Source organism: Rhinolophus sinicus, linkage group LG04, assembly GCF_036562045.2.
Source record: "Rhinolophus sinicus isolate RSC01 linkage group LG04, ASM3656204v1, whole genome shotgun sequence".
Taxonomy (NCBI): Eukaryota; Metazoa; Chordata; class Mammalia; order Chiroptera; family Rhinolophidae; genus Rhinolophus; species Rhinolophus sinicus.
This window is the reverse complement of record NC_133754.1, coordinates 167842734-167856073: the sequence shown is the minus strand read 5'-3', so window position 1 is coordinate 167856073 and position 13340 is coordinate 167842734. Positions and strand designations below refer to the sequence as shown.

General features: G+C 45.4%; 1 protein-coding gene across 7 annotated transcripts in view; it reads left to right on the top strand.

Annotated features, from left to right (window-relative positions):
• The window catches only part of EPB41L4B (erythrocyte membrane protein band 4.1 like 4B), a 117036-nt gene that overhangs the window by 56390 nt on the left and 47306 nt on the right, over positions 1-13340 (top strand). For 6 of the 7 annotated variants that reach the window (XM_074330804.1, XM_074330803.1, XM_074330802.1 and 3 more), the window contains 3 exons: positions 1195-1225; positions 4649-4682; positions 8465-8529. In XM_074330804.1, the coding sequence (XP_074186905.1) occupies positions 1195-1225; positions 4649-4682; positions 8465-8529 (130 nt within the window). Of the gene's footprint in view, positions 1-1194; positions 1226-4648; positions 4683-8464; positions 8530-10340; positions 12007-13340 lie in introns of those variants that run through there. The other variant, XM_074330806.1, reaches the window with a different exon arrangement.

Sequence of the window (13340 nt, the reverse complement as noted above, 5' to 3'; positions counted from 1 at the left end):
TCTTGTATAACTCAGGACGTTGTGGGCCTTGGTGGGCCCTGGCACCTATCCTTTCCCCTTCTAGAGTCTTCAACCTTGTGTTCCCCACTCTTTCCTTCCTTTGTGGACCAACTATGCAATAGCCTGGCAGCCGGAAATGCTCTAAAGTCATTCTTGGCTGCTTTAGTGGAGAAAAACACCCAGAGCCCAGGAAATGCTGACCTCACCTTCAAAAAAACCGGAGGATGAGGTGTGCCCAGAGAAGGGAGCCCGTTGGTGAAGGGTGATTGATTACAGGAAGTGGGAGTAACCAAGTTAAGGGCTGGGGGATAGTGAGGGGTGGGCACGCTCTCTGCCCCAAGGGCTGTGTTACTCCCTGACGGGCATTATGCTTGTGCTGTAGTCCATTGGGGTCACAGTTGTCCAGAAATACCTGGGTAGAAGGAAAAACTTGTTGACTGTCCCCACGTACTGCTATCTGAAAACAGTAGTGAGCTCCCAGTCCCTGGACATGGGTCCAGGCACACAGGGAAAGACCCCTTGGTATGGCTGCCACAGGGGACAGGTGGCATCTTACGGCTTGACCCCGTAAAGCGATGGCTTTAGAACTCTTCCAGGCTCCAGCTTCTGTGCTTCTCTGCCACTTACCTTCCTGGTCTCCATCCTCATTCCCTCCTTTATTTTACTGACATTGTCTCCAGCCAGAGGTCTGGCATCTTTGTGAAGCTTTTAATGGTTTCCCAGGCCGCATCCTTTTTACAATGAAACGGGGTCTTGACAGATGAACTCTGTCTCTCTGCGTGGGCCCTTCCGCAGACTCACACCCCCGCTCCAGCAGCCGTGACTGCCCGGAGGTCCCCAGTAAATTCATGCTTGTAGTTCAGCCTTTACCACCTTCATGCCTCTCTGTCTCTGCGTCAAGACTGAGTTCCTTGAGAGCAAGGACTGGGTCTCTCATCTCTGGCCCTGGGAATGTGCTCAGTCAGTGAGGCTTCACTGAGTGATTGCGAGAGCAGGGCACGGAGGGAAGGCCGGTTACTCTTCCTCCAGAAAGGAGCAGTAGCCCACGTGAAGATGCTGCCTCCTGGAGTTGAGGCCGCTCTTAGATCAGGAAATCTCTTTCTTTGTCATTGTTAACGCATGGTAAAAGTGATAAAGCTCATGATATCATATCTCTGTGTTTTTTTTATTTGTTTGTTTTGTTTTGTTTTAAAGCAAGCAACCCAGTGATTGCAGCTCAGATCTGGTAAGTGCCCCCCCAGACTCTGGGGGACAGCTCTTTTCTCTAATTATCATATTTACTTTCAATGTTGACTTTTTCCTTAATACAATTAAACCACCGGGTGAGTCTCCTGATTTTTTTTTTTTTTGTCTTTTTCTGCTGCCTGGCTATACCATCTCCATGGCTTTCAATAAGTACACAATAGAATGTTCCAAGACAGTTTGTTTTGTTTTTTTAGAAAACACGGCTGCCTTGTTTGAGTAGCTCTGTGCTTTGTTGATTATAACAGTGGGTGATAAAGGCAATTGGAATGTGTATAGCACACGGTGCTAATGGCACTGCAGGCAGGGATGAGAAGAAAGAAAGGCCATGCTCTCGAGCAAAAGCTACGCGAGAGCAGAGGCAGGCTTCGCCCAATGACAGGGAGCTCTTACAGTCATATAACAGAGAAGACCTTTATCACACACCTTTATTGAAATTCCTGCAGGAAAGAGTACTTGTCACAAGACCAAATCTCTGGCTCAGGAGTCAGCAGACTTTTTCTATCAAGTGCCACATAGGAAATATTTTAAACTTTGCAGGCCATCCTCTCACTTTTCATAAGTACTCAGCTCTGTCTCTGGAACACGAAAGCCACCATAGACAACACATAAGTGTGCCAGAAACTTGACTCACAATCGCAGGTAGGCCAGGTTTGGCCTACGGGGCGTAGCTCGCAGCCCCTTCCCTCGCACAGGTGTTCTTTCTGGGTCTTTGCTGTACATTGGAATCACCCAGTGAGCTTGGACACGTGCCCTCAGCAGGCTACACCCCAGGCTAAGAAACAGGGTGGGACCCAGATCTCTGTGGTTTTGAAAGCTCCCGAGTGATTCTGCTGTGCAGCCCAGGTGAGAACCATTCTCCTGCCTTGTATATGCTCTTCTTCCTCTGGAACAACTGTTCTCTTATGTGAGTTCTGACTTAGTAAGTGCACAGCTGTCATGCGAGAGAATGACACAGTGTAGTTATTTCAGCTCTTGCGTCCAAGCTCCAGCCACTGACCAGTAGTAGCACAGTTTAGCGAGCCTCTCAACTTGCACAGGTCTTGGCTGTTAGGGATGGTGGTCTTTGAGGTCAGCACAGCGCGGCTGTCCATGCACTCTGGACAGTTGGCAGAGCACGGCGTGAGGTGGAACGGGTAGCCAGCGCCCAGGGTAGTGGTGAGATCGCTGGCCGAGGGATCTGGAGACCTCCCGCCCAGCCCCAGCGTGGCTCTGACCCAGCTCTGGGGCCTTGGCTTTCCCTTTCCTGGGCCTCCATTTTCTCATCTGAAAACAAGGAGGTTGAACTAGATCAGCGGTTTTTCAAACTTGTTTAGCCTCAGATTTTCACCCCCCAGAAGAAACCTGACATAGAAAACAGGATGAAAGTGGAGTTTCTAGGGATGAAGCCGAGTGGGGACGGAGGGGCCAATGCCTGCTACTCATCTGCCCCCCTCAGGGAACCCCAAGGCACCTTCATGGACCCCCAAGGTTCTAGAGAACATAACCAGCCCCTTGCATCACACAGCTGGAGACTCAGCCTCATGTCTCTGATTCCAAACTCTACCTGCAGTGCCATTCTGCTAGGAGTCAAGTGTCTGAGTCTTGTGTGTGGGTTCAGCTCTCAGCATCTAATGAAGGGGATCAGAGGTCCAGAAGAACTGCTGTGCGTCATGTCCTGCCCCGCTTAGGGTGGGAGGAGGTTGCATGGTTCCTGCATGGGTTCGGTTTAGGCTTTCAGGCTTGCCCTATCTCTAGGATCCCTGTGGCAGGTAGTTGCTAATAGTAGTTACACCTTTCTCCACCTGTCAACGCCTGTTGCTTTTAATTCTCAGAGGTTTGTGAGTTACATTTCTTTCCTTTGCTCTCTAAGGAAGTGCTTGTTTTGTTTGCTTTTCCCTAATATAATTACATTTTCCACTTAGTGTCTAGTGGAGATTACATATATTGGGAACCAAAACAAAGTAAAAACAAATCTCCACCAAAAAAATAAATAAAAACCCAGGTAAATATACCCTTTAGGAACAAATGAGCTAATAACCACTGTCTGCAGCTATTCAATTGCTCTTTGCAGCCTGTGGGCTCCAGAGTGAGTAGGATTGCTATGGGAGCCAGGGATGAAACTGTGCTCTGGGCTACAGAGGTGATACCAGAAAAATAGCACCTGGCAGAACACTTAACCTTCCTGATGCAATTCAGCTGGAGGTGAATCTGGCCCAGAGCCTGGCTCTCTCTGAACACTGGAACACAGAGCCATTTAGACCCCAAGCAAGACTCATAACAATGATATGTCTCCCTCTCGTTGTTGGAGAAGCAATAAACCTTGATTTCAAGCACACCACCCTAGCAACACAGCCCGGTGATTGTGCTGTGTGTGTGGTTTTTCTAGCAGAGATGCCAAGCTTGCGTATTAAACACATTGTGTTTTACACCAACCTTTGCCATCCATCGTTTTTAGCGGAGTAGTTATACTTCAGAGTCCATCAAAATAGGATCATGCACAAGGAGCCCGGAAACTTCTCGGCTTAATGGAAACAGTAGAGACTTTGGGACTGAGCAGACGTCCATTCCAGCCCTGGCTCTGCCATTGATTAGCAGACAGAACCTGAGCAGGTTTCCTAACTTCTCTGTGAGGCAACCGGTCTTTTATCTGTGAAATGAGGTGGTAACATTGATTGACCTCATAGCCTTTTGCGTGGATTAAATAATAACAGATGTGAGGTTCCCAGTACAGAGCCTTGTATGGAATGAACATTCCAAAGGGGTGGCCAGCTCACGGCCACGTTGTTGATGACAGTGGAACCTATGGTGGCGGGTGCTCAGAAGTGGCTGGTGGCTTTCCATCCAGCTGGAGAAAACTCGGGGCATCCCTAGAGCTGCCTGGGGCTGTGGGCCACCCAGCAATGCCAGGGCAGATCTGGAATGGGAGCCAAAATTACTCGGTTTGCCCAAGTGGGCAGACTTCCTTTTTGCCACCAAAACGTGACATCACAAATAGGACACTGGCACATTACCTACTTGTTTCTATTTGTGAGCTCTAAAGTGACAAATGAAAGTTGCTGTTTGGTTTCCTCAGTTGTATGTTCACTTTAAGCAGCTAATAACCAAAATGAATAGTATTCATGAAAGTTCCTAACAGAGTAGGCCGCATTTAGGGTTAGTTTTTTATTGTTGAATATGGCTATACCTTGTTTTAATGTGCTTCGCTTTATTGCACTTTTCAGGCATTGTGTTTGTGTTTTAACATATTGAAGGCAAGACCCTCCACCAGCAAAAAGATTATGACTCACTTTATTTTGAGACTCGCTTTATTGCGGTGGGTGGTCTGGAAGTGAACCTGTAATGTTATATCTCTGAGGTATGCTTGTGAATCAGTAATAACTGCCGCTTTACAACCTGATAACATTGTGATTTTTCTTTCCTTTAGCTCTAAATCAAATCCTGAAGTCCATAATTACCAGGTAAGATCATTGCTTCTAAAGCTTTTCATGCAATACTTCTTTAAAGTTTCTAAACTTCCATATTGAGCAGTCATTATGTTTATAATCAGATTTTAAAGAAATGATAGCATGTTTTTCTGAGAAAATAAGAGGGGAGTCTTCCTCCTGACCCCTGCTTCTTCTTGGCCTTCTGCCCGTTTCTCTTAACCTTGTCCACTGGCAAGCAGCAGGCACATATGTTTAAGTTTCTGGGTGGTCAAACAACCTCTTAGGGGCACTCAAGTGAGGCCGCGTTTTGCCAAAGTGTGTTCTAGGCCCAGGGAACACGAGTCGCTTGAGGTGTGCCTCCAGGAAAGGTCGTCTTGGTCACATGTTCGGGAAATGTTGCATCCTTCATTCCCCTTTTTGGGTCTTACAGCATCCATTGGGGTGTCAAAAGTACTGAGAAATCCTGCAAAAAAAAGACACGTTTTACTTTTTCCCCAAGATTATTTGATTATTGGACACTCCCCTCTCAATAAAAAAACTAGCCTCTCTCCTCAGCTCCCTTTTTTCTACCCACTGGTGGTGTACCCATTGACATCAATGGGATGGTGGTTTCTAGAACCTTTGTGAAGCATTATGCTAGGCCTGTTGCCTGCAGAAGGAGCACAGATAGGTTTCCGTGGCTGCAGTTCTGCTCTTTCCGCCAGGGCCTGCAAACCTACCTGTGAGTAGCTCTCGCTGGCCATTCACAGTCTTCTACAACCAAGCTCTGCCTTCCTTTTCTATATGTATTTCTCACGGCTCCTCATCACACAACATATGTTTAGCTCTCTGAGAATCCCATATCTTGCCCCCTAATTTCTTCCCACCGTTCCTTTGTCCATACTCTTCTGCCTGGGATTCCTTTGCCTCCTACCTATCTGCGCATGAAAATATCCTTCAGAGTCCGCTTCAGAAGCCCTCTCTGCCCCAGAGTCTCTCTGATCGTCTCACTTGACACCAGTTCTCAGCCCTTCTGCACATGAAAACCATCTGGCAAGCTTTAAAAAAATAACCAGTGCTTGGGCTTCACCCTGGACTGATTGAATCAGAAACGCTGGGGGAGGGGGGGGGGTTGGGGAGTGGGGGATCTGGGTATATGAGAGCTTCAAAGCTCTGAAAGTGGTTGCAAGGAACCCCAGGTGGGGGAACCCTGGAGTGATGACGTGTGCTTTGCTTCCCAGGTTGTCATTTGTCTGTACTTAGAGGCAGCATCCCTGTCTGGTGGCCTCCTTACTTGGAATCAGCTTTTTTGTCCTGGGCAGGTGTGACTGTCCAAGGGACACTGCTCTCCCAGGTTTCTATCACCAGTCTGATTTTGAATGTCACAAGTAACAAAGCTACCCTCCAATGGGTTCACTTTGGAACCTGATTCTAGTCTCATTCTTGATCTTTTGGTACCGTAGATATTAATCCCTTAGATGAGGGGGGGATCCTCTCTGTGCATTCTCTCGACTAGGTCTCCAAATTATGTTGCAGAAGGAAATTGTGATACTGTCTTCTCTACATGAAATCCATTCTGAATGTGCAGGCCCTAGACATGACTTCTGAGTTTTAGGAAATAACACATAAAAGGTGCTTTGTACCCGGTTGGGGAAAGGCCAGGTTTCCCCATCTCCTTGCCTTCTCTAAGTTCTTGAATCTTCTTATTCACAGATTGTTTGTTGGTTTGTTTGTTTTTGAGGGATTTTCAGGTGTGAGTGGCTGGAATGTTGTGGGGGAAGGGAAGAGTTGCTAATGGGTGATTTACTGCTTGCAGGAGAGAACAAAATTAAAATAAATGAGGCAAAGCAGTCCCAGCGCAGCGCTGCCCCTGCCGTCTCCCCACCAGCCTCGTGGGGGATCTCACTCTGCACGCGCTGCTCAGAGTGAGCACCCAGATGATGGCTTGTTGGAATCAGATCTACACAAACTGTCACCTACATGTTGTTATTCTCCAGCTTCGCAACCACTGGGCGTCTGTACCCTGCCAGTCGTAGAGGTTGTGTTGCTCTGTCAAGCTTTGGGCTTTGGGAGTCAATTGACCGGGAAGAGAACGTCCTGAGAAGTGGCCCGATAAGCATCGGACTGCTGAGAAAGGTGTTCAAAAGGCTATGACGGGCTTACAGCATTTATCTTATTCTGAGCTCAGGAAGGTTAGCCAGCTGCAAAGGATGGATTGCTGTGTTCCCGAAGAGGACACTATTGGCATTTGGGACGGACAGTTCTTCATTGTTTGGGACTGTCTCTAGAGTTACATGATGTTCAGCTTCCCTCTTCTCTGCCCAATAGTTAAAGGTAACCTCCAGTCATTGTGAGAAGCAAAAACACACATACACACATTTCCAGTTGTCCCCAGGAGGACATAACCACCCTGGTTGAGAACCTTCTGGGTTAACATTGTTAAACTACTCCTTGACTGCTTTAGAGTGTGCATAAATTACCAAGGGAGACCAAGGAAGGTTCTGGAATTTCCTTCTTCTGGGTCTTTGTGGGTAAGGTACCCACCCTGATTTGAATATTTTTGGTTCGCTTTGAAGACAGGCAGTACATCAAAAGGTCTGTTTCTATTCTCAGTCGTCCTCTTTGGTTGAAGACACAGTTGATGGAGCCTCACTTGGGGCCTGGCTGTGTGACTAAAACCCCTTAAACAGTTTGGCTTTGGACAAATCATCTAAACTTGCTGGGTTTCTGTATCCGCGTAAGAGAGGGAAATGTGAAGAGAATGCATCAGGGATATTCTAAAGCCCTGGTCAGCCCTCAAATTCTGCTACTGAGATATCTTCTCCAGGTTCCTTCTTCCTGCAGCATGTCCTTTTGGGGGCTGCAGACTTAGCTTGCTGACAGACATCTTTGAAGGGGAGAGTTCTCTGGAATACAGAATAGGCAGGGAGGGCATCTCAGGTCCATGAAAACTGAATGAACAGAATTGCTGAGAATTTTCCATAACAGAGAACCGCCTTCTGCTTATTATCCAAAGCAGCAGGGAAGGGAGAAGAAGGTGAAGAAATAATTAAAAGAGTAATGGTGACAAGACTGTAGTGACTTAAATGTCAGGAGGGCATAATTTGCCAGGTAGAAAGTTTAGCCTTGGGAAGCCTCGTGGCTTCGAGCTGTGTCTAGAACTACTGCCCTCTGCAGGTGAGAAGTGGATAGGCAGCTTGCTACCCAGCCAGCCCCATCTCATCTTCACCCCGGGTCATTTCATGAGTCACCCGTCTGGATCTATTTTCTCATCTTAAAATGGACAAATCTCTTCCTTCCATTTTATCAGGATAATAAGTGCTCTGGATGGTTTGGGATCGCATTTTAGAAAATTATTTTTATTGCTTAAACAAGGGAGAAAGAAAGCGTGCTCCCAAAGGCCCTGGCATCCCTGTCCAGTCCCTGTCTGTGAGCAGACGTAACTGTTACCCATGGCTGGCGTCATTTTCAGCAATGACAAAAATTGTTTCTGAAGAAAGACATTGCCCACCATTCTCCCTGTCTTTCTGGTGGCACCTTTTGTCTGTTCCCTTGGGAGACATGACTATTGCCTGTCCTGGGTACTCCAGGGGACCCTTGCAAGGCAGATGCTTCCACCTTTCTTCCAAGGGCAGCTTCCCAGCCCCCAGCTTTTGTCACAGGAAATGTGATCGTCCTGGGAAACGTGTGCTTCCCCCCCAGCCAGGGTTCAGTTATAGCCTTTCCATTCACAGCCCCCTGGGCTCCTGGGGTGGATGCCAGTAAAAGAGAAAGTGAATGAAAACCATTGAAATCAAAAGGTCATCGAATAATCACGTTTGGTATTTTCTTTCTAGCCTCAGTATCATCCCAATATCCACCCCAGCCAGCCCCGGTGGCACCCTCACTCTCCAAATGTGAGGTAAGTGCTTGAGCTCACAGAGCTGTCTTTTCACAAGTTCTCCTTTTCTCCGGAAAAGTTCAAATTCTACTTAGTCATGAATTGAGAGTCTGCATCAGCAACAACTGTTAAGAGTTGCCTTGTCATGGCAGAGATTAATCATTTGCAAAGCAAAAGAAGCCAGGAGAGAGTCTGGATTTGCTAAAGTTACGCTTTATGACATAAAAATGAATTGTTTTTTTTTAAAGTCATTTTAACCTCAGATATTTTGGGTTTGTTTTTGTCTTAGCAATGTTACTTAAAATTTCTAAGTCATGTTTTCCTGTCCTGAGAATTCATTTACTAAAAATGTAACTAAAGCTTGGGGATTTTTGTTGTGGGTTTTTTGAAAGGATTTTTTTCAGGGATGGAGTGGGGGGTTGCTTTTAAGTAGTGGATCTTTTTTCTAAACCCAGCGGTCAGTAAACTTTTTTTCTGTGAAGGGCTATATAGTCCATACTTTCAGCGTCAGCTTCACGGTTTCTGTCACAATTACTTAGCCCTACCATTGTAACTTGAAAGCAGCCACAGACCATAGATAAATGAATGGGTGTGGCTGTGTTCCAATAAAACCTATTTACGAAAATAGACGGTAAGTGGGATTTAGTTTGAGGGCTGTGTTTATTCACCTCTGCCCTAACCTACCACAACCCTCCCTAAGTAAACTGGCACCTGCCTTGTGTTTATAGTTAGGCTTGAGAGTGTTTTAATGCTAGCTTTGTAAAGGCAAATGTTCCTTTTAAGATCAGCTTTAATTGGTGTTTATGTGTGAAGCTCTTTCAGAAACATAGTTGGTGAATTCAGTTTGCGTAGTTATTTCTTGGTGGTGAGGTTTCTAGCCTTGCGCTTTCAGAAAGTACAGAGGACAGAGTGATGGAAATAAACCTGGTTAGAGCAAGGCAGATGAGAGCACTTGGTTCTTGATAGTTCTTACCATGTTTGCCGGGGAATCCACATTTGCAGTGCAGTTTTATCATAAACACTTGATACTCGTGTAACTTTTTAAAATAGGTTAAAGCAGTGGAGTCATAATTCTAAATGTTTCTGTATTGCAAAGGCAGTTTATTTTCCAGACATGAGAAACGGAAGAGAGTTATAGAAATGCTATTTTTATTAATCTTGTTTTTACAGAATGTTATACTTCTTACTGCCTAGTTTATCTTATTAGTTTCCTTCTGAGGCATGACCTCGCCCAGCATTTCACAACAGGAATTCTGAGGAAGGCTGGACCAGGGCCCTCTCAGGTGGCCTGCCTGCCTGGCAGCATAGCATCCATCACCTGGGAGCTTGTGAATGCAGCCCCACCCGAGACCTACTGGATCAGACTCGGGTGGGGCCCAGCATTTTGGGTTTTATCAGGCTCTCCAAAGTTAGAGAAGCACTGCCTGAGATACCTACCCCAGGAAAAGAAAGTTTATGGGTCCCACACCTGTGGCAAATGCTGCATCAGCATTCACAGGGCACATTAGTATAACAGCCCTGAGAAGTCCCCTATTAAGGAATCTTTTTCACCTTCCCCTAGCTTTCCCCAGACTGACCTGATCACCAGACACCTGTTGAGGGAGGATGGCACAACCACAGACTGAGCTTTTTTCCACCTGGAATTGATAGAGGACCCGTGTCTGAATTTTAAAAATACTTTGGAGTAGAAAATCCCTTCATTTCAGGTTGTCAGCCATCGCCATTCACGTGGTTTTTCCCTGCCCATTTCCTTTTGTGCTTATGTTGTTTCACTCACATTTCTGAATTTTCTTCCATTCCCCCACTAACCATTCACTCTGCAAACAAAACAGGCCATCCTTTCAGGATGACAGGCCGCATTGGAAAGCATCAGCCAGTGGAGATGACAGCCATTTCGATTATGTCCACACCCAGAACCAGAAGAACTTAGGAGGAGTACAGAGTGTGATGTATCAAGATAAACTCATGACCGCGCTTTGAGAGACTGAAGCATCTCACTTCCATTCACCATCACAGTTTCATTCCATTCCATGAAAAGTGTCTTGGCATCACATGAATTGTAACAGTGTCGTTAAGGACTAGTTCTGAAAGGGTGTTTTCAGTGTCCATGTAAATATTTGAAAATAATTATGATAGCTAGTCATAATGTACTGTTGACTGCATTCTCGATAAATTGAAGGTAGGTAAAGGCTCAGGAATCATTTTGATATTCTGATTTTAAAATTGGAGTAAAAGTCTATGTTTATTGTATTGCTCTGTACCTGATATTTCTTTTGTTATTTAATGAATGGGACCAAATAAAACCAGAAAAACTTAGGAAGATAGCTGTGCAGAGAGTACCAGTAAGATGTGGCGGGGTGGGGTGGGGGGTGGGGGGATGGAGATTGCTGGGGTCCAGCCTCTGCCCTGTGTGATCTTAGACAAGCCATGTCCCTTTTGTTGGCCTCATTTTCCTCATCTGAAGAGTGGCTTGGACCAAATGTTCACCAAGGACCTTTCCAAGTCTAAAATTCTGTGATTCATTAAAATTTAATATTTTTAGGCTGCGGATATAACATCTAAACTATCTCATAGGGAAACTGCAAGGTCTCTTTCTCTAACAGGGCTCCCCTTTCAGAAGCTAAAGTATATAACTTGTTAGATACTGTATAATGCAGGGAGACTTTGAATTTCCTATCTTAAAACAGTTTTAGCCACTTTGAGTTTTAGAGATTTTACTAATCACAAATTGCATAGCATTCGTTTTGATAGAATTTGCTGCTCAAGTCCAAAAATAAGTCTTTAATTTCTTAATGATTGGTGCTGCTAACTTGCATGATTTCAGAAGACATAATTATGGATATACATTGTCAGAATTTATAGAATTTGAGGGTTGGATTTTACCCTAGACTTCTCTCTTTTAAAAAGCAACATGCAATCTGAGGTGCATTTATGGCTTAAATGAAAGCATTTAAGATTTTAATGCAGTTGTGCCAAAGTCCTCTGTAGACTAGCATGGTGGGGGGGGGGGGTGTTGCACAGTCTTTTTGTAGAACCAGAAATTAAGGTCTTTTAGGTTAGCACTTGTACCAAAATATTTATTTCCCCCCATTTCAAGCCATGAGTCAAACGTTTTTTCTCTTAATAGATAGGCCTATGAAATCAATTCTTGGGCCATTTTTCTGTGTGTAATTGTAATTTGGCCCATTGTAAGCCTAAAAATAGATATATTGACGTCTCTTGAGGTATTTCATTGCTCAAATCTGATCTTTTTTTTGGGGGGGTTACCACAAAAATCTATCCAGAAGGAGGGACTCAGCTGCCTGCCCTGCACAGAGGAGTCTGTATCACTTATAAACTCTCCCTAAGATATTTGTTTACAGGTGTATTCATTTTAGCAGATGTGCTGGTCCTCCGGTGTATGTGCTGCATACAAATTAATGTGTTCTCAATCTTTTAATCTTATTGATACATTTTTACAAATGTGTTTCCAAGGAATAAAGATTATTCTTGCTTTTTTTTTTGACTCCATCTTCATTTTATGCCTCACAGAAGTTTCATTTGTGGAGGACATACGTAGGTGATACTAACAGTGAGCTTTTAGAAGTCTGAAGGCGAGCATTCAGTTAGGTGGCACGGAGCAAGCTCATCCTGGAAGGAGGCTGCACTGGGTAGAGTGGCTCTTGCAGGCTGTTGATAAGGCCTTTCTTCATCTGGAGCAGCTCTGATGAAGGTTCTAGTACCTGGTCACAGGTGGCAGTGGGGTTCCCACTATAAGTGTCCTATGGTGAGGGTGGGTGTTTGTCCTGGCCGCAGCTGCTGTTCCTGGCAGGAAGACTTCCAACTTTGTGTCTGGGACCTCCTGGGGATTGTGTACACTGTCTAATGCCCTCCAATAAATACCTTTGTGCTTAAAGCAGCTTGAGTGGATTCAGTTGTCTGCAACCAAGAGGCCTAACCCATTTGAGTACTTATGGCTTCCTACTTGTTAAATCGCACGTACACATTTCATTCCTCGATTTAGTGGACTTCTCTCTCCTGCATTTGACAGCAGTGATCACTCACAGTTGCTGCAAACCATTCCCTTGGCTTCTGTGATATCTGCTTTTCTAGCCCTTTGACTTTTTATTCGGTCTTTATAACAGCCTCTTCTTCTGTCATCCTGTTAAATACTGCTGTTTTCCAGGAGTCCTTCCTCTGCCCACTGCTTTTCTCACTTATCATGGTCTGCCTGGGTCTCCTGATCCCATTATGACTTCATAGTGCTGTGACCCTGAGGCCATTATCTCTAATTCAGACTATGAGCTTTAGACTGACATTCAACTTGTATATTCCACGTGCCCCTCAAACTCCACATGTCAAAAATTAAAATCTCTCCTCGTTTAGTGAAAGGGAAGAAAAAACAAAACTTGGCCCGAGTTCTTTCTTTCCTCCCCATGGCAAGGATTTATACATAGTCGCCATCTCTTCTCCCTGTTGCCACCTACGTCCAGGTGGTCCCCAGGTTGGTTCTTCTCTGCCTCCTTATAGTTAGCCCATCCTCTCTCCTTACCACTGACCTTGCTGCAGCATCTTTGCTCTGGCTGAGAGATGCTCTTCCTGATTTCCTCGACTTCCGTCTCTCCTGATAAGTTCAGTCTCCTCGTAGCCACTCGAGTTATCTTTCTAACTCACCATCTGATTGTCATTCTGATGCTTGAGCTCTGCCAGGTTCTCCCATCACCCCCAGGACCAAGTCCAAGGCCTTGTCTGTGGGATCCCCGCCTCCCGCTTCCGTCTCGTTGCCCTAGCTAGCATATTTTCCCATTTCTCACCCTCCTGTTTAAACTCCTACAACACCACACTGCTTGTAG